The 21936-nt window shown below is 43.6% G+C and overlaps 1 protein-coding gene across 3 annotated transcripts in view; it reads left to right on the top strand.

Annotated features, from left to right (window-relative positions):
* LOC142571715 (uncharacterized) overlaps positions 1-17027 on the top strand; it is a 33197-nt gene extending 16170 nt beyond the window's left edge. Inside the window, exons 6-8 of one of the 3 annotated variants that reach the window (XR_012825929.1) lie at positions 8483-8529; positions 12652-12709; positions 16914-17027. Coding sequence is in view for 2 of the 3 variants with exons in the window: in XM_075680262.1 (XP_075536377.1) it covers positions 4957-5051 (95 nt within the window). In the remaining variant the exon portion in view is untranslated. Of the gene's footprint in view, positions 1-4956; positions 5526-7149; positions 7360-8482; positions 8530-12651; positions 12710-16913 lie in introns of those variants that run through there. The other 2 variants (XM_075680263.1, XM_075680262.1) reach the window with 2 other exon arrangements.
* Positions 17028-21936: the final 4909 nt, after the last annotated feature.

The raw sequence follows: 21936 nt of genomic DNA, 5'->3' as shown, positions 1-21936 counted from the left end.
ACCGGTGGCACCTCTTTGCAGTTGTTATAGCAGTGCCATTCTTTAACGCAGACAGCCGCAGCTTGTTACACGCGATCAGAGCACCCAGGAATCAGTTAAATGAGCAAACAATTAGCAGCCGGATGGAGGAAGGTGATGGTGGCACAGGCCTCCCCACCATTATAGTTTTCTCACATCAGCTCTGCCATGCTCCAGTTTTGATTTTTTTTCATGCAACCCGATTATAACAATGGAATTTTCGTGGCACTTGAATATTGTTATAAGTGGGTTCGACTGTATTTCTCACATTACAACATTGACCTCCGTGACGCCAAATATGATAGCGGCAGTGTTCATAGTGTACAATGTGTTATGGAGGTCACAAAATTGCATTGAAACTTCATGACACTTGTGGAATAGTTGCCTCACCCCAGTTGGGCTGTGGCGAGTGAACAGAGAAGAGCTTATTTTTATGCACTTGACCACTGATAATTTGGATCCCACAAAGAACATAAGTCCGAACTATCGAATGTCTGAAAAAACATAATTTAGTTTACTGTATTTACTTGCATAATGATAGCACTCACATAATGATCGCGCCCCTGAATTTTGTCGTCAGAATTCGATGCCTTCTTTTACTTTCCCGCGTAATGATCGCACCCCAAACTTGCTGCAGCAGTGTCATGTGCCAAGTCTAGCTGATCATGATCTACCGCACCTATAGACAGAAACTTGCCCATGGTTTCCCTAATTTACCATGCCTTTAGACAGAAACTTCACCACTTTTGCTGCTTGTCAGATCGCATGATAAGAAATGGCTTGCTGCTGCAAAGGAAAGTAAACATATCCTTGATTAAATCAAATCTTGATCAGGCAGCAGGTAGGACCCAGAAACTCCAGGCCATAGAGTTTCTAATAATGCCCTAGAGGGAAATGTGGCGCTAGTGTCTACGGGGCTTCTCATGAGCGTTGCCTCAACCTACATGGGAATGATGGGAAGTACAGGCTTCGGATTGACTTCGATCTTTAGACTAGTGGCATTTGCTTGCGGCGCATTAAACGAAGCTATACTCAAATATTATCGCATAAAAACTAATTTTATTTCTGCAGTATGTCATATAATGTACAACACGCTACATAAACTTTGTATGACTGTGAGATGGAAGCATGGTTTACTATGGTTTATCACCAGGACACACCAGGGTATGCATTCTTGTGCGATTATGTTCCCGATTCAACGCCAGAGAATAATTATTTATTTATTTTTGCAACAGCTATAACAACCATGCATTTACTTATATAAAAATACTCGTCAAGTATTGGAAATGTTGTATTGTGAGAAAGTTTTGCGCCCTTGAGCGGAATGCTGCAAGTGTCGTCTGCTACGACACCTGCTCGCTGCAAACGCGAGACATTTCTCGCAGACGACAGGCACTTGTGAACTCTCTTGCTCTTTCGAAAGGCTGCGTCAGCTGTCACGATTGCTGAACGTCTTCAAGTACTTTTAAGCACATCTGCTGCAGTGCTAGCTAGGACGCTAGTGGCCTCATACGAGTATGCTTCATCATACTTTATATTGAGGTACCGCTTCCGAAGCGTTATGGCGTGGCTTTGAAATTACCCATTTTGCGACCCTAGACTACAGCCAGGAAGCAGCAACCTGTCCTACCACAAGTAAGTTTGTGTTCTCAGAGACCTAAAACACGCATTTCAATGAGCACATAAACCAGCAATGCATGATGAAGCCGTCAATAAAATTTGATTGTCAAGCCACTAGAAGTACAACTGTATATGTCTTGTATCAGTAGTGCTTCTTTTCCCTATTCTGAAGTTTCATAAAGCACGTAACGCTACAGCGTCAACCTAACACACTTAACAAACCAAAGTCCAAACGCTCAAAACATGTTCTTTCAATGTTTACGATGCCGTCGCTTTCTCGTCAGGACTTCGACACCACATCGCGACACAAACATCGTCTCAGTCGCTGGCCCAGCGCGCTATCGCCACTTCGAGCAACATAACAAAGGCAGAGAGCTTGCGTTGCACTGTCCCACTGCAGGTTATAGCAATTGAGCTTGAAGCGAAACCAAAACTGAAAAAAAAAAAAACTTGTAGACTGGTTCGCCAGTCAACAGAACGCCAATCCGAAGCCTGCACTTCCCATCATTCCCATGATGGTCGAACGATCGCAGCGCCAGATTTCCCTCTAGGTATACTAATATGAAACTCTATGCTCCAGGCAGATTATGAAGTGTCTCTCTCCGAAACACTGAAAATGTGCAGCTCGCCACTGCAGAAAAAAGTGTGCAAGTGATCCAAACCTGTGCCTGCCAATGAGAGCGCACTGCATGCGCCATGTGGCTACAGTAATGAATTGCGACGCCAGTATTCTCTTTTTGCGATCACTTTCTCCCCTCTTTCGTATTTTCACTTTGCAGAAATGCAGTGCTGTGGGCTAATTTAAGCTTCGATTTCTTGTGTTTATGGTACTACCAAGATGGTGGTGATGCCGATGACACCTCCTGAAGCCCTATTTTCTCTTAATTTTTGATGACAGTGCACTGGGAAAGTGCCGTTTTTGCTATTTTTACTGTGTGTATTAGTATATTTCACCATGAAGTAAAATGCACAAAAAAATCCATGAGGATTGCACAAAAAAAAAGGAAAATCTGAACTTTTGACCAAATTGACCATTTCAATTGCTGCATCCCCCCTTAAAATGTTCTAGTGAAACATTTTCCAGAAATAGACATGAACCATTTTTGTTACAAGATTTACTTATAATTTCATGTTGATTACACAGAAATTAAGTGGTGTGCAATGCTACTGGCGTAAGATTCAAAGCTGAGGTTTTTGGCCATGGCCTCCAAGATTTCAAGGTGCACTGCACAGGCTGAAGGCCTCGGAGGCCATGTGTTGACCGCCTTACTTGTGCATTCAACTGCTGCAGTATATAACTTGGAAAAGCAAATAGTGTTGTGGCTCGTGCTGCAAGGTGTAATTGCGGCTGTGATGAAATGCTGCACATGTGCAGTCAAGAGAAGGACATCTTGTTCAGATGTTTGCACTTGCACAGGCATGCTCAATAAATGCTGATAATCTAAACAATAGGTATATTAGTTCGTGCTGAAAAAAAAACATTTGAGACCCTGCAGGCTGTTGCATGGTGGTTGGCTTACCCACTAGGCTTTACACCCAACCCTACCTTCCAACAGGCAATGTCTGTCAAGGCATACAATGTTCATAAAGAAGCATTTTCGGCTCTTTGAATTACTTAGCTATATAATTTCTTCTGGTGAAGACAGGAAATGTGAACAACAAGCTGTAGAAATATCCAGCTTTTTTTGGCATCCACGCATAAGCTTTTCACGCCTCTAGTACATCATATGATTCGGTGTATTTCTAAACCGCTTTAGCTGCATGGCTGCTCTGTGGCAGTAACATTTTCGTGACCTAAGAAATCGACCTTTTGAAAAATAAGCATCTCAGGAAAGCAGCCAAATAAGAGGTCAGTAGACAAATTTTGTACATTTTTCTTTATAGCTTTCTCTCAGCCAAGAAAGCCTTTCTATTCATTTCTGCAACAAACAGATCTCTCAACAGGAAAATGCTAGAAGGAAGTTGTTGGCTAAAGTACTGCCTTCTGTGTACATAGCACAAATGGCAAGAAACACAGTATTACCTTCTACTTGCTGGTGCATGTAAAGCTGCTTTCTTTGTCGTTGTATTTCATTCACTCGATTGTTGCACCCATTTGGTGGTGTCCTGCTGGGCGTCAATGTGACCACAGCCACGTGCCTAGAGGGGCTGCTGGATCAGCAATGCTCACACTTGCCTTGCTAACTTGCGCGATTCATGACGCTGTTTGCAAGCACCATTCTTAGGCACATGCACCATGGAGCCAGCTATTAAATGTGATGTTTAATCAGCATGCTCTAATCTGTGTTTTTAGTCACTAATGGTATTTCTGATGCTTTCATGGACTTGAATTGTAAGTAGCGAATGAATGTGACGTCTTTTAATTGGTTTTAGAATATCATGTGTGACCTCGCTGCTAATTTCAATGCTTTACAGAGTGGGCCAAGATACCCATCAACACATAAGGTTTCACACCAGTGCTGGCTAACATAGGAACGGCATGCCTTTGCCATATCCCTCCATAGAAATTGTCTGGCTTCTTTGTAATACTGAGTCCATATAAATGGTGTGCAACAAAACTAGAAAACACATAAAAATTAAAGCAGTACACTTAGAGCAACTGTCACGTGATGGTGACAATGATCATTGATTAACCGCACATACAAGTAAACCATTTTAATGGCTGCTCAACATGCAACCGCAGCAATGCTGGGTAGGATATGTGGTTCATGACTTAATGAATTCTGCAAATCACTGATATAATAGTTCCCCAGCATATGCTGCATCTTTTAAAATTTTATTCTGTAGTTCCATGCACAGTGATGGATCACGAAGAAGGAAGTGCAGGATTTAGTGCAACACTGATTGCAAATGGGCTGCTGAGGCTCATATTCTGATGCTGTTGTCACTTTCGCAGTAGACCTGAAGCAGTGCCTGCTAAGAGATAGCTGTTTTGCTGTACAAATGGAAAGAGCCGCTTGTAAGACTTCGAATGTGCCTTGTGAAGTAGGCATTGCTTTGTAGCAGAGGCACTAATATACATGCATTAGTTTTGCACATTGTAGAGTGTGAAGTAACGCACTGAGAATTTCGATTTCACTACACAGCAAAACAGCAGTAATTGCCGCTAAGTTATTATGACTAGTTTAAGCATTTTTGCTCAGAATGGTTCGTCACAGTAACTTGTAAAAGAGCTTCGGCTTGAATCTAGAATCTCAACGAAATGGCATAGGCCAGAAGTTCATAGGCGTTTAGCTGGTATGGTTTCCAGCCACTTGTTAGAATGCGCAAAGAAGTGTGAAGCGGCATAACAGTCTCGGTGTCTGTCGTTGCTTGCAGGTGGTCCCCGATCAGACTATGCCTCCTATGACAGCTATGGTGGCGCAGCGTATGGCCAATCTCGGGATAGCTATGGAGGGGCAGGCCACTATTAAGAGTGCAGCAAGCTGCTGTCCTTTTTTTTTTTCTTTTTGAGAGCAGGCGTAGAAGAGTGGCAGAGACATTTTTTCATATGAAAAAGCCTCCACCATGCCCACCAACATCCATCTTCAACATACCATCATGGCCTTGCTTGAAGAAATTTCTAGATGCAGGCACTGTGCTATATCTTTCCTCCCAACACCACATATGAACCTCGTGATTGTAATTTACCCTTCATTTCTCATTTTCTCTCGTGGAACTTTTTTTTTCTCCCTAAGCATTAGCCAGGTGGCTCGGAAGGCCACAGTGCACCGTTAGGCACATCATAGTTTTATTTTTCATTTCAACCCATGGAACCTGGCATTGTCTTATGAACTTGGTGTTAGTGAGCGCTCATGTCATGAAACAAGCACATGCTACTGTCTCTGTATGTATTCAAAGTGGTCCAGGCGGATCAAATGAAATAAAATGTGGAGTGGAACCCCCTAGCTGCTGCAAGTTTGATTACTGAGATGCTAAGTATGCAGCGCTAGCCCTTGTGGGAAGCGTAGCGAACATCTACAGCCACACTGCAATGGAACGAAGAAATGAACAGGGCCAAGTGCCTGTCCGAAGCTGCTTTTCCATTGAGAACCGCATCAGCAATTTCACAAGGCTGTTAAGCTGCCCTGGTAAGCTTATCACTAAAACTGGAGAGCATCAAATCCGCTCCAGCTGTAACTAGCTCTTGACTGTTATTCATCATGTATTTGTTCTTATACAGCTGGAAAGTAGTAATTGCCTCGCGCACAGCTTGGCAGATTTGTCTGCCGGTGCATTTAAAATTTAAGATTAAATTTTAGTAGCAAGCACTTTTAGTCTTTACTATCTCAGAATTTTACCATTTTGATGTCTCCCATTTGCAATAAGCCGTACTAAATTGCTTGCTTTGATACTTTTACCAAAGGTAAAGGGATGGCACAGCTTTAGTTTATTAGTCTGCATCGGCAAACATATGCCAGAATTTTGTCATTATGATGCCTCCCATGTGTAATAAGCCCTACCGGACTATATGCTTTAGTGCAAATTTCACCAGACTGATGGATGGCACCATTTTGGTTTATTAGTGTAACAAGACTGCAGCTGTAGAGCAGTGCATTTTAAGGCTTGTTTGCAAACAAACTAGTGCGAATTCATTTAGCACTGCATTAATATGTTAATGAAAATGCACTTTTCAGTTAAAGGCACTGATGTAAGAAAAGCGGATGCTGCAAGCTGTGCTGCTGTAGCAATCGGGAGTTGATCTCGTGCACTTGCAACATTGTTACCTCTCTTCATGCTCCGATGCAGTACTACATCCTTCAGCATTGATAGAAGTTCAAATGAGTTCAGAAACAAAAAATTATGCCACAAATTGCTGGAAAAGTATTTTTCATAACAAAGACTAGCCGTTTAAACTCGATGTGGGCAGTGCTTCTGTAGAACTCCTGAATGCTGTAAAGTGCATTGCGGCAGCACCCGGCTTTGTAGGGTCAGGTTTGAACTTATTTTCACTGCATACTTGCCGCAACGACACTAAGGCCAATGTTTTATGATTGCAGTGCCCTTGAACTGAGACTTGTCTGGTCTGTCATTGTTTATTAACGTTGCTTTTTCTGGTGCCCTGATTTGATCGGAAGTGGCTTATTAAAAACACTGTGATACATTAAATGTACACAGTACAAAGCAAAATATGCCTGTCGTGGAATACATGCTAGAGTGCATGCAAATATACTGGCCCTTAACTATTGTGGTCCAAAGTATCCTAAGTGCTGCCTGAATAAGTATCAGGTGGCATTGTGCATACAATCAAGCCATGTAAATGCTTGTGACTGCTACGTTGGATGTCTCGCAGTAGCAGGTAACAGTTGCCAACTCTGCAGTCCCCATCTAGCTCGTAATGTTTTGTTAAAGGTAACTGAAACAAGCGTTCTGCTTGAGTTGTGTAATGTTAACTGTGAGACTGTTACAAGCGTTTTCACCCTAGTTGGTGCTGCCAGTTGGCACAGGTCATTTGCTTCTAGTAGTAACAGGCTTTTCCAGGATTTTCAATGTGAACATGCTTGCAAGGCCGTCTTCTTAAATCCTTCACAGCCTTTGCAAGTCCGTCATTCTATGGAGAGGGCACAGCACCAGTGGCTCCACAGGCTTACGGCCAAGTATTTCACACTACCATGACATAATCTCGTTCATGAAAGCCAGCATCTCGGCCGTTGCCGCTGCTACACAGAAGGAAGCCTCATGCACCATTTTACTCTTCGTATACCACATCTTCAAATGTCTATAAAGGAGTTATAATACATATGCATGGCTATGTGTCTTGCTTTAGTAATGCCTAATGCAGTCTAGGTGCAGTGACAAGTTCACGTAACCCTGTCTACTGCCAGTTGTGTTACCTTAACCTACTTATGCGAGCACAGCTTTCAACCTTGGAGTGTTTTGTTACTCTTTCACACGGCAGATGAGTAAGCCATACCTACAGTACTTGCACATGCTCAGCATGGCATCACTGTTGCAGCAAAGCTGCAAATTTATTACGAGTCTTTTGACCAATTTGCAATAAGTGCTGTGGATAATGCTGTGCTGCATACAAACCATTATGAATAGGCACTGATGAAGTGCCATTTACCTAAATGGCTTGGCGCACCTTTGCAGTAATTCAAGACAGTCTTGATTTGCAACCAAAAAACGAAGTTCCTTATTGTAAACACCTAATAATCCAGGGCACCTTTCATCATTTACAACTAGACATATGCTGCTTGCAGCTCAGTGCACTATAAACCTCTATTGAAGCAAGTATGCCATGCTGTTATGAAAAACGTCGCCTGCTTCTATATCCATTTGTATGCTGGTGCTGAGAAAGTGCAGCGAAGCGTTGCACGTGAACACTAGACCACAAAGCTTGGTTCCGCGATGCTGAAATCAATTGCATCCAAGGATGATAAGTACCACAGGTGGGTTAACAAAAGTTTCATTACATTGCCTGTCTTTAATGCTTTCAAACGGCCAGATTACGCAAAGAGGGAAAAGGGCTAATGTAAATAGGGAAATGGGCTCGCGCAAAACTTCCAACGTACATTAGTAGCCATCGCTACTGGCATTAGCACTGGATACTGCCACAACATATGGCAGCAAATAACGGCACTTGTAGCAAAGTTGCCACTCTCACATTTCTTAGAGTTCACACATTTCAAACTTGCATGTTCAGTGTTTAAGCTCTGAATGAAACGGCTTGATGCCTGGCAGCTTGTTCTGACAATACTTGCTGTTGCCAGTGTGCAGGGCCCGGAAGCCCAGTTCATAATTTCAAAACTCTTGTTTGATAGTCGGAATTGGCTTGTTTAAGAATTGGCAACTTCTTTTAAGTGACATTTCTTGTCCTGCAACTTTTTCTTTCATTTTTTTAACTTGCTCCTTTGCACTTCAGGTTGAAGCACCTTTCCTGTGAACGAGTGAGCATCAATCTTCTATAGGGTGAGTGTATTCTCTTGTTCAGCCGGTTTCTTCTTGCCTTTAGTGCGCACTTTTATATAATCTTTTTCTGGAGCCTTCATTGACCTCCTTATACATTGGGCTTTGTGGAATCAATATTTGTTTGTCCGCTGTTCATCCACCTGTCCACTGTTCATCCACCATAATGTCTCATTCACTGTTGTACTGCTTTGCACGAGGCCATTGGTTCGATTCCTGGCCATCGTAGTAGCTACATTCAGGTGGTGGCAGGATGAAAAAAACCCGAGTGTTGAAATAAATGTGCACATTAAAGAACAATGGATAAGATTCTGGGGCAAATTTCATGATCATTCGCTTGAGGGGATACGATCTCCTTTTACGAGATTTCGTATGGTTAGCACTGGGTGTCATGCCATCCATGAGCCTGTTGCCCATAGCTGCATGAGTGGGTGCTAGCCACACGAAATCTCGTGAAAATGATTGCATCGCTGAAAGTTGATCACCGACCACCCCTGGTCTTTGCTAGAACACAGTCCGATCAGTTTCAGTCAGTCTACGTGATACAAGAGGGGTGGTGCATTTCTGTTTGGGGCCACAATTGTTTCCCAGAGCCAGAGTGCATAACCAGAAAGTCCAAACTACCTGTATGCCTAGTGGCGTGGTACAATCAACACTCGAGATTTGTGTGATGCGAGAATGTGCCTTTACTTTTTGCACTGATTGGACGGTGTGCAATATTTTTTTTTTTTTAATTCGTTTCTCAATATTTCAACATGTTGAAGCACTGTCAACATGTTGACAGTGCTTCAACATGTTGAGGCACTGTCAACATGTTTCAACATGTTGAGGCACTGTCAGGGGCCCGAAAATTTGTTTGGATTAAAAGGACTTGTTTTTGAAGTATTCGTGCAACGCAGCACAATGAATGAACAGTGGGAGTCGTGAAATATCGCGGCACGCAAGCACACAGCAAGTGAGGACCACGAAACTGCCCATGCTGGCTCCCCGATAACAGCAGAAAACGAAACTTCAGTGAGCGGGCTAAGCTGGCACCAGCATGGAGGCGGGTACACACGAAGACCTTCGATGATGAGGGAGTTACAAGGGAGCTTAAGAGGGCGAGGGGGCATAGTTACAAGAAAGGGTGAGAGGGAAGCAGATTTGCTTTCCTGCCAGCTTGCTTGATGGCACTAATTCTGCCTCATAGTGCCACCGAAATGGCAGAGTTGCCAAGGCCAGAACTGGGCCTCTGCTGCTGCTTCCCTCTGCGTGCTTGTATTTTTTTCTTCCTCTGCTGACAGATAGGCACTGTTTACCTTCTTCGTCCTGTGCTCTTAATGAGAGTCATGTCTTATCAAGATTACGATGATAATCATGTTAGTGTGCTCCCTTCTGTTGCCGCATTCAAAAGACAAGGAGAATGAGATGCTATGTGTCGCATTTGCGTCCTTGTATTCAGGGTCTGTCTTGTACAGAGTAGGATATGGCGCACTGTCTCCTACAATCTTTCCATCGGGACATCCCGGTTTAGACACATCATTGTTAAATAAACGAGCGGGAACAAGTCCAACCAAGCCAACCAAAACAAGCGCGTGCGAGAGTTGACACGAGCAGAAGATAGTGCAAAACAAGCAGTCCGGCTGAACCAGACACGAGTACAAATGGAGTGGTCAAGTGGGTTGCATGATACCAGTTTCCCATGCATACGTCACTGTAGGGGCCACTCTTATTGGTCTTTTCTGATCGCAGCTCGCTTGCCGCCGCAGCAAGCTGTGAAAAATCGGCCCAGGACCGATCCCACCTGCGGTGCACATTTTGTTGCTAGTGTGGCTGTTGCGTTATAGTGCGGTGCAGAAACAGCGCGCTTGCCATTTAAGATAGGGTACAATTTCCAACTTTCTCGTTTTCTTTCTTCTCCCCCCCTCCCCGCGCTGCAGTGAGGGGTTTCTCCTAAGCCTTGCCTCTATGGTGGGGTCAGAACAATGCTGGTTGGAGGCACCATCACGTGATTTTACGCGCTGCTGAGCATTTTCGGTCTGCGGTGTATTTGAATTAACCGTCTCAAATGCCTGTGCGTTCAAATTACCGGGTGTTTTCGCCCATTAGAATACACATAGCTTTGACGGGATTGCGGTGTCAGTTCGAATTAAGCATGTTTGAATTATTGAGATTCGACTGTATGAGGCGACGTCTGTCAAAGCGTCCCATTGAGTGAAATCTGCCCACGTTGCCGTACGTCTCTTGTAGTCGCAAACTTAATGCAAATTGCCATTGCTTGCGAGGCACGGCAAATGCCAGGTACGCTGGCAACCAAGTGTGTCGTTTGGCTGAACAGCCAAACTGAACATTTATTTTTCTGAAAACTGAACAAAGCTGAACATTTTATTTTTCTATTAGTGTGTTCAGCCAGGTTGATAATGAGAGTGGCACCACCCCTGTGATACGAGCACGTCAAACCATTCCTGAATGTTGCAGCTGTGTTTTCTTATGAATTTTTTCACTTTGCATTCTTTTGCTCTTTTTCTTTGGTATCTGCACTGTTATTATCATCAAGATTGACCACCTGGCAGATTTTATGAAGGGATCAGAATCAGGAAATGACTCCTTAAAAAACTTGGTCCCTATATGTTGACAACCAGTATAAGCAGATAAAATTTTTGAGCTCTCTGAATATTGTAAGTGCATGGTAATATACTTGAATATCTCAATATAATGCGCTTCAGAAGACTGCAGTAAATTGTTCATTATTCTGGAAGATTGTTATAGTGAAAGCCCCAAAAATAACCATTCTGCCCATCAGTTCACAAGTTCTCACCGTATGAGCTATCCATGAAAATGTTGGCTCTCAGCCTGTGCTGTAGCTATTTTCCATAGATTCCGCTACCACGCACTACCGAAGCACCATATAATAAGAGTTAAGCTTGCAAAACAGATGCTGACGCCAAGAAAACTACCGACAGAAAGGGAGCTCCATACCACCTCTAAAGCGCACTGTTTGTTTTTCAAATTCCTTGTGATTAGCGCAGCAACTTTCTCGCTCAAGGCAGACACCTGAACCATTCCAAAGTGCTTGCATAAACGACACTGTCCGCAAAGCACGTGGCATCCCCGCGAGTACGGAGGTTGTATTTCTCCGTGCGTGTAGCTATACTCCATTTCAGGCATCAGATGCAAAGGCTAGAGAGAGTTTTTGCAGTAACTGTTTTTATATAGGCTCAGTATTGAATGAAGAAAGTCTTAATCCTTAGAAACAAACAAACTGGTGTACGGCTATCTAATTTGTTGTTTTAGATCAATTTGTTTTTAATTGCGTTCCTGTTCTTTTTTATTATTATTATTGGCAACCCATCACCGCAGCGTCACATGCACGCTCGTGCAAGTAAACGGCATTGGTGCACAGCAATCCATGGATAAAACATGTGGAGTGATACATTTTTATCACCAAACTTATTGCGTAGCTTCTACAGCGTTGCACCTGATGTCTGAAAGGGAGTGAGTATGGCTGCAGAAACAATGGCGAAAGAAGGAAGAGACACGCCTCCTTTGCCAGGCAACTCTGGTCATGGCGGAACATGCGCTCGCAAAACCTGATTTGTCCCCTCCTCTAAATAGGAGGGGAAATTTAATTGCGCTTCCCCCCTTTCCCACTTTTTCCCCTTAGGCGCCATCTCTGGTTTCCCAAATTCATGCACCACGGTGTCCACTTCCTGTGCCTTGTCGTCTGCTAGTCTACTGTTTCAGCTGCCGTGAAGGATACACATAAGTATAAGAATCCCCAGAATTCGGAATATTAGTTCGTAGTGCTGAGGTGTTAACATGACACGGAAACTTAATAACGGCCGTTATTCTGAAAAGTTGGGTATTCTGGAGTTGTAGCACTGAAATATTTTTACATTGATACTATAAAAAGTCTGCAGGGGATTTCTGAGAAGCTCGTTAATTGAAAAGTTTGTTAATGTGGTGTTAATAATAAGGTTTCACTGTACAGGTGCTACTTGTAGTGCTTGTTCTCACTTCTGTCCTGTTTGTACTGTTCACTGGTGCTACTACTGGCTTGGGAATGCGTTGCTTACAGCTACAGTAGCTCTTCTTTCTCTGTGTATGAAACATGCGTATACAATGCAACCCTTTTGCTACATGCAGGATGTGCATCATTGGTGGAGAGCCAATTGGAACCGAGTCCCACTGCACTTCAGAACTGGTAAGGCAACATTGTGTGGTAGGAATTCTCTATGTTCCCATGGATGCTTGTGAACGCATGCTTGCAATAGATACCACCTCTCATAGTATGGGTGGGTACCTGGCAGCGAAAAGTATTGGAAGCTGATAGGTGGGCTGTGCTTGTCTCATGTTAAAGTTAAGTTTACCAGCAGTTGCGTCAGTACAAACCTTTATCTCTCGTGTTTCCACATAGATGTACTGTAAAAACTGGAATATAGGTCGAATCATTTTTCTCCAGAGAATATTGTGAAAAGGTGCCTCTTGTCCTTGCCACAATGTCAATTTTTGTCTGGCCATTATGGGATAATGGAGAGAATGCATAAGCATTCTTGTTATTGTTGCCATTGCAAGTGCGTGAACTTAGCAAACTTTGTGCACACATGCTTTACTTCTGTCTAGGTGCAAATTGGCAGGTCTCCGACTCGAGTGCTGCAGTTGAAGATGATGTGATAGAACGCGCGGAAGCAAACTGGGCCATGCTGGCACTGCACTGTTTGTGAAACTTGACTTTCGCTGAAAACTTTCATGGCCGCTGCGCTTAACTTTGACACTTTGGTATGGTAGAATTCCTTCTTAAGCATCATACACGATTACTCCCTGTAATGGCAAATTTATATAATTGAAGAGGTGGCGTAAATAACTTGCGAGTGTGTCGCTTCATGAAACGGAAAGGCTTGTCTTTTATTCAGAGGAGTGTACGCAAAGCAGATGAGCTTTTAGTGTTTTGTACTAAGACTGCGACACAACTACTTGCCAGTACAAATTGACAATGTGGGGTAGGTCGCATTAGCCACTGCAGTCTGTAAACATGGCGTGAAAAAGCTGAACATGCTGAACCGCTGCCGGCAGGACACCATCAAAACAAATAAGTGGCAGGCAGTAATTTCATCGCTGCGTGTGCACCTCGGGTGCCCAGTGCATGTCAATCATTTCGACAGTGTCATGCAGTCCTAGTCATGCATAATAAGAAGCTTGAACACACCAATAATAATGCAAATGTAGGTTGTGAAAAGCAAGCACACATGTGGTTCTTGTCTTGAATGACAAATGAGAAAATTGATGGAATAAAGTATATACTGCAAACTGAATTGCAGAATTTTTTCCACCTCAAAGCAAAGGGCCGGCATATATTAGAGATTGGCCTACATTCCAATTTATACTCGGCAAGGCCGTGAGCCACTTCCTCCACCAGGCCCCACTCCTGTGCGAATGCCCTCATGATGGTAAACACATAAACCTGGACAGAGACAGAAGTGCCATCACCCGCTTCTACATCACCATCATGAACAACATGGAAGCACCAGAAGCTATGGAATCGGCAAACACGTCATGACCACCATAGTTTGACATCACTATCGTTGGGGATTGCAGTCAATGAAAAGCTGTACGCCACAAATTCACTATCGATGACCTGCACACACGACATTTCCACGATTCTGGGCTTCTACATGTCTAAAGATGGCAGTAAATACTGCACACTGTTTGGCATGCAGTAACGTAAGTGACTGCGTTAAATGGTGAGCCAATACATTAAATTCGACGGCGACAGGGTGGAGGATTCATTGCCTCTATATTTAAACTTCAACTACTTATCAAGTGAGTACATATTAACAAGGTTTTCTGTACCTTGATATAACATATCAACGAATTAAATCTGGTGTTTGGCTGGCTGGGCTTTATTTTACATTGGAAACACGGTTTCAGGTGGCTTTTTTTTCCCTACTCTAAAGATTTTGCCACCTACATTCATCAAGAATTTTTATATGGTGCCAACTCGACCCTAGATGTCTACACCAACAAAGGTGTTGATAAAGTAATGGATGAGTTGGGCACTAACACTTGCAAAGAAACCTGGAATCATTCGGCCATCGGATGCCAGGGTGTGGTGTTGGGTCGCTAAGCACGAGGTCACAGGGTCTAATACTGGCCACGTCGGCCGCATTTCAAGGCGAAATGCGAAAATACCAGTGTATTTAGATTTAGGTGCACGTTAACGAACCCCAGGTGGTCCAAATTTCCGGAGATGGCACTACGGCGTGTCTCGTAATCAGATCGTGGTTTTACGACGTAAAACCCCACAATTCAATTTTCTTGTTTACCCCTGGTGCCAGGGTATGGAGATTTGGTGCAAGCATTCACCGTACTTTATGTGTAGCATGAAAATAGCTGAAAAACAAGCTGGTCACATGCACATGCGTATCTGTGCGGCAAGGCTTTAAGATTTTAAAGCCACGTGTATAATAAGGTCACATTAATAAGGAAAGTACAGAGATAAATTAAGTTTTGCACTTATTCATGCTTTTAGGCACTCTTTATGTATCCAAATTACCAATGTTGGCAAGAGCAACTTCAAACAGCACTTTCTGGATGTGCATGTGCATTTTGACCAAAAAAAAAAAAGATGGCTTGGCTGACTTGACTTGCAAACTGCCAGCCAGCTTTCAGGTTTTGTTTGATCTCATGGCTGCATATTAGCAACAGTGCATCAGTAGTTCAGTGTTGTTCGGGTGCCATGTGTTGCCACAGCAAGCTGCTGACAAGCCATCACAGCCAAAAGGAGATTGACTGGCTTGTGTATGCTTTAAATACCGGATATAACAAAAGTAGTTTTGTATGAGATAAGACTTCATCATAATCAAAGCTGCAGTCCAGACTTGCAGCTGTGTCACAAGAACACAGTATAACTTTAGCTTTAGCTCGGGTGCTCCTGTCTAAATACATGTAAAAGGAGAGTTTGTTTTTCTCGGTAACTACTGCACCAAATTTGATGAGGTTTGTTGCATTTAAAAAAAAAACTGAAAATGTAGCGACAGTTTGTTTCAAATTTTTATATAGGTCGTCAACTTTTTTATTAAATATTGCCAAAAATTTAAAATTTTCAGGAAATGAAACAAGTTTACAACCATGTAACTCATCAAGGAAAAAAGATATCACAGTTCTGTGAATTGCATCTGATAGTACATCTAAAGCGGGCAAAATTGATATGTTACGTGAATCTAAAAAACTTCAGTAATATGGAAATACAGCTTTCGCGGAACCCTGTACACAACGTAAGAAATTCACGTAAGATATAAATTCACATATCAAATTTGTCCGCTTTGAATATTCTAATAGATGCCATTTACAGAACCACAATATCTGTTCTTAAAGCTGGGCTATTAGTAAACTTTGTGCGTCTTATCTTTCTTCCGCACTTTTGAATTCTTTAAAAATCTTTTAACAAAATTCAGGCCCTATTCCGCTTCCAACAGTCACTAGGATTTTTCTCTCTCAAATGCAACAATTTTCATTAAATCGGTCCAGGGGTTATCTCGGAAAAGTGTTTTTGCGTTTTACATGTGTTGGAATAGGCTGCATTGGAGTTGGGCCCGAGCTAAAGCTTCCTCTTAAGATATCTGTGGCTAATACCACATACCGTATTCATGTGTTTTCAGCAGGATTGTCATTGTATGCAGAAAATATGGAGCAGTAAAAAATCACGAGGGAATTTCGGGGAAGTCTTTATGCTTGCTCTAGCTTCAGCTTTCTTGAAATTTACAATCGAGTGCTATTGCAACAAAATGACTTCTATAACGCAGGAATAATTCTGTCCCGGTTCTATTGTGAGCTGTGTGGTGCGTGACCTTTACAGTGAAGTGACCTGTATAACGAATGATGATGGAGGCTCCAAGCACTTAGTTTAAAGCATTCGTCCACATGAATATTGCCGTTTGGTTTTCTTTCTGATAATTATTTAGGTTGAATGAACACCACTGTTCTAGTTTTGAGTGCTTGCTGTGACTAAAGCAGGTGGCCAGCGTCATGTTAAGGCTGCATAAGAATTGAAACTGGATACTAAGCGTACATTGTAGCTTTTGAGCTGGCACTTGGATGATGCCCTTAGTCACTTGTCTACATCTGTTGCGACAGGTCGCATGTGGATGTCTTACTGGTGGCTTATGAGAAGCAGCATGCCAACACTTGGAACAACTTCATGTGTACAGAATTTCTGTCAAATCGATCTGTATAGTGAATTGCTGGGCAGAATAAATATATATTGTTTAAAGGGCAACCCCGTTGTCCAAGTAACATGACCTTAGGCTTGCGGTTGTCTCACTATTGTTTGACTAAGGTCAATAAGCATGGCGAATTGTGCGCAAGGTTGTGTTTAACTGCATTACTTTCTATTGGTGGGCTTTGTGCAGATGGCAGCCTGTCAACCATGTTGGCCTGGCAAGGTCCCCAAGACCGGCAATGGGCACAAGTCCCCTGTAGCACCTTAATTGCACGTGTCAGAAATAAAAATCATATGGAGGTTTCTTGGTGGTCATCTAGCTCTGCACGGGGCACATTGCTGCATCCAGCCTTTCGTGCCACCACAAGCCTGCACCCTTTAGGGTGCCATACTACTAACACAATAGCATGCCAATCTAACTACTGTACTCCATTTCATATGTAGCAGGCCACACTACAGAGGCTAGAGAGACTTCAGTTGCTTCTTACATTTTAGACCAAAATTTAGTGGAAGGTGTGGGTATGGTATCATGTATTAATGTTTTATACTTGTATGATTATTTACTACGTGGAAATCATTGCAGGTCTGAACCTATTTACCACTGAACAAGTCTAGTTTCTGCAACCACTGGCCACACTGACCAAAACCTAGCATGTCACATACTGGAAGCACAGATTGTGCAAATACATGATTTTATGTAATCTTACATTCATAAGCTATTCTGTAGGAAAGCATTGGAGATCAAAATTAATGTATTGTCGATGGTGCTGTGTTAGACTCGATATATATCCCGTCGAAAACGCATATTTTGGCCCGCGTTAGGAAAATTTTCAACCATAAACTACAATGTTATTACAGGATTTGCCCGATTCTACTGCGGGTCTTTTTCTTGTCCTCTTGGGAAAACGACCAAAATTTGCGTGCGTGGTGCAGTCGGATACAAAACCAAAATCGCCTTTGTTGTGTTCGGTTGCTTCGCAGCATAACAAAGATGTACTGCAACGAAGCGGACTTTAAAAAGCCATGCGGCAAAGCTATTTTAGGAAGCTCGCCGGCATTGTGCAATACATATTCGGTCCTTGCAAATTCTTGTTGCTAAAATGGGGTGCTCATTAAACTTGTTTCAGCTTTGGTGTCATTTCTACGTTAGTTTTCCACTTTGGACATAAAGTGGGCGCGCGTTTCATACGGGGGCGTTTTAGTTCCTATGCATGGTTAATACGTCATTCCTGTCAGTCGGAATAACCGGGTAGACTGTGTTAGCGTAAAAATATATGTGGATTGTGAAGTTGAAGAGCGAGACAGTGCCAAAGCGAGTCACGAATTTACCTTACCAAGTGAAACTGGAAACGCAACGTTAGCGGCGTGTACAAACGTTGAAATTTTTTGGCTGCGGGTCAAATGCGTCGCCTATTCATGACTCGCTTCCAGTGTAATCACTAGCGCTCGCGTATGTTCCGGAATGTACAGTGCTTAGCGATTGATGCTTTGAGCGTGTGGCTGCCGGCACTTTTTGCACCACCGGTGGGCGCTGGGGACAACGAGCCGATACTTTGTATCGCATGAAAGCGAGAGCCCTATCTGATGCATCGCGATTCGATTAGGCCCCTCCGCGATCACCCAGCACTCGCCGGCCGCATGCGGTCCGAATATCGCGACTAATCGCCGAGCACCGTGCGTCCTATTCGCTAAGGTGCTCGGTGACCTCGAGGCGCCCTACTATGCGCCTCGCGTATGCATTCTAAATGGAAATTTATGATTGTTTCGCTATACAGTGTGCGACAACATTGGGAAATGTTTCAAAGCATCTTCGCGCGTCTTATGTCGAGCGATAACTGGTTAGCCGGCGAGGAAAGATTACCGTAGATAGAGAGCTTAAAGGCACACTAAAGAGAAAAATGATTTGTGCATCACTAAATTACCTTTCTACAACAGCACAAACACGAATCGTACCACGATAAGACGCTTAGTAAGCAAGAAAAAGCGAAATACACGTGGCGACGCCTCGTTGAACTTCCCGCACCAGGCTGCTGTGACGTCATGAATTTTGATAGAGTCTTCTAGGGCCTATTTACTCGTTTAGCGGTACAGATTGTAGTGTTCTAAAGGAACCAAATATTGGACATGGCAAGTTTGGGGAACCTTTACTGAGGCAACGCTGCCCAAATACGAAAACATACTTCGCAATCCCTGATGTCACACTGACGTACGGCGTAAAGATTTAGGCGCGAAATTCAAATATTGGTACTTTAACTTTCATTTTCTCATCTAATCTAATCATTATTTTGAAATGGCCGCCTGCAGAGTTCTCAAGCAATGCTTTATCAGTCTAAACTGATTTATTGTTTTCCTTTGGTGTTCTTTAAGTTTTCTTGCGCACTAGTGTGCTCGCGCCGCAGCAGGTTACACGAGAAGTGTATGCCAACAGCAAAGCTGGTAACAACCTCTTGGTGATGCAGTGTCTAATCGGAGAGCACGCGAAACGAATACTGCAGCGACTTGTATATGCTACTTTACTGCTGTAAAGTGTTTGTAGCAACATAGTCGATAATGTGCCGTACTTATACGATTTTCCGTCAACGATAACACTGGTGCAACAAAACGTTGTCAAACGCTTTGCAGTTTGAGAAATCGGCGCAAGATGTCGCCACCAGCTTTGCTACTGCCGTCCATGACTCGAGTAATCTAAACTGTATCATCTGCGAGTTTGCGGACAAGCTAAGACCCGAATGCCCGTGAAATTGGACATCCCTCCGCACTCTTGGCAGCCATTCGGAACGCATGCAGGTGGGTAGTGCGCTGCCTGTTAATTTAGGAGGGACAACGAACAAAAGAGAGATATGACTGCTATAACTAAATGAGTACAGATAGATTTTTCAAGTAAGAACTCCACAACCCTTGCACGTAAGAGTACGATGCTTAGCAAGTGTAAAGGTCGGTAAACATTTTAATACGATACCAAACTTTTTTTTTTTCGTATACGGCACCAAGCGTGCCGTATCCTGGCGTGACGTCATGACCAAATTTTGATGACGCTGCGACGACATCGGTGATTGTGAAACGACAGCTTCTGTTTCGTACTTTCCCGAACGTCGTGCGCATGCGTTAGTTGCGAAAGGGACATCTGGGGATTTTTGCGAGGTCTGCTGGAGACTTTCCTGGGGACTCTTGCTTCTAATGTGCTTTTGCGTAGGGACTACCACCCTGGTGCTACAAAGGACTGCGTGCATTGCCTGCTCCCTCCACCACAAGTAAACGCCGCTTAACCTTCCGTATAAACGGGATCATAAACGGCTGATGCAGAGTCCGTAATGGCGAAGCGGCTGTTTGTCGTCAGTGGGTGGCCCGTGTCACAGTGGCGTACGTAGCATAATGGTTGCCGCTTCGCAGTGCGTCTTCGGCGCTCTGACATGGTCGCGGCCGTCGGCGACGGCAGGTTACATGTCACTCGGGCACGCCCTGCGTGTGCGCCGCCCAGCCAAGAACAAAAACTTAAGTATAACCTGCAAATTAATGTTTTACAGTAAAACTGAATTCGCAGCAACAAAGTCATTTTGCATTGGTGTGCGGCCGCTGAATCGCTTCGCTCCCCTTGGCAGGAAAAAAAAAAAATCGCCACCCCTTCCATTACGTGAAGATGGACGAACAGCGAAGCTGTGTTAGTTACATTGAGTTGTTCCACCATGCAAGTCAAACTTCACCATACTTTCATCTCATTTTCGCTTTTGCTGTAGGCAGCTTCTTGCTCAGGAGTACGCTCTACTTCTTGCGACACCACTTCTTGCCGGCGCAAGAATTTGTGTCGTCTTCTCGTCTCGTGTCCCCGCCTAATTGCGCTGTTAACACCAGCAAAAAAAAAAAAAAAACAGACCTTTATATCGGTATTTCTCTACAGCTGCATCGGTTCTTTTCAAGACGTTCCCGAACGGCACTCCTTTTCGTGCCGCACGACGTGTTTGCATGAGAGAATTAATGTAAAACTAATTTTAGTGTGTAGCGCTGTGCAACTTCGCCTCGCACTGTTGCCATTTTAGCGATTTTGTCGCTAGATTTAGCGACCGGCGACATCTTTAACGCGACAGCGTTAAGGGCCCCGTGTCGCAAAACGTACGATGTCGGACGTCGCTTGGCGAAAAATTCTGAACCGCAACCACGCAGGCCATCCGACTGGCGCAGAGGCGTTACTGAATTGAATTTCTCGAGGTAACATGCGTCAGAAAAATCGTAAAATACAATCTAAACACAATCTACAGACCGGATAGCGTCGGATTGTAATTTGAGTATACGTGAAAGCATCATTTTGCTACGGGAAAACTGCAACACCAACCCCTTTTTCCAGCATTTCTACCATTCACAAGGTGGCCATGGCCTCCAAGATTTGCGTGCGTGCCAATCTCGGAGGCCACGAAGCGGCGCGCCCGTTTCCTTGCAACACCTCCAGATGGCGCTCGCCTCCGCCGCCCCGCATCAAGTGGAAAGTCGGAGAGGCTCAAATAATCATGAGTGGCGGCATGCAGTGGAAGAGAAGCCTGCTATGAGTGACTACTTCAGAGTAAAAATACGAAATCACGAAAGAAACAATTTATGGTAACTCCAAGGGAAGATCACTACTTTTCTAAACGAGATCAGGATGCCTTAGAAGACGCACTTATAAAACGATATATAAGAAGGAAGAAGAAGTATGCGCTCGCTGCTGTAAAAATAGGGAAACGATGGAGCATGTTTTATTAGAATGTGAAGATATCTGCCCAGCGGTCGATTCAGGCATCTCTGGCCTCCTTGAAGCCCTTACGTTCAGCGAGAGCAAGGGGAAAGTAAACATGTCCGCAGTCGAGATTTGTAAGCGGCGACTGGAAGATTGGTGGAAGAAAAGTAGGGAGACGACAAAAACGGAGGCGCGCAAAAACCAAGTTCGCAATAGGGGTTCAGAAAGTTTGGTTATGGGGATTCATGGTGGGTCTTTCTTTTTTTCTTTCATTTTTTTTACTTTTTTAACATAGGTAGGGCATTAGGCAATGGTATAACAAGAGCTTGCTGGCGCAACTCACCGTCCCGTTCCAAAGGGGACGCTCATAGCATCCATCCATCCATCCGTCATCCAAATTTGAACCATGACCACCATGGCCAGCCCAAATTTGAACGCTGAGCAAATAACAAACATAGTCACAATATTTAAGGAAAAACTTGGCAAATGACCAAACAAAGAGTGGGTA

This window comes from Dermacentor variabilis, chromosome 2 (assembly GCF_050947875.1).
Source record: "Dermacentor variabilis isolate Ectoservices chromosome 2, ASM5094787v1, whole genome shotgun sequence".
Classification (NCBI taxonomy): domain Eukaryota; kingdom Metazoa; phylum Arthropoda; class Arachnida; order Ixodida; family Ixodidae; genus Dermacentor; species Dermacentor variabilis.
The sequence above is the reverse complement of the archived record's forward strand: the minus strand, read 5'-3'. Positions and strand labels throughout refer to the sequence as shown.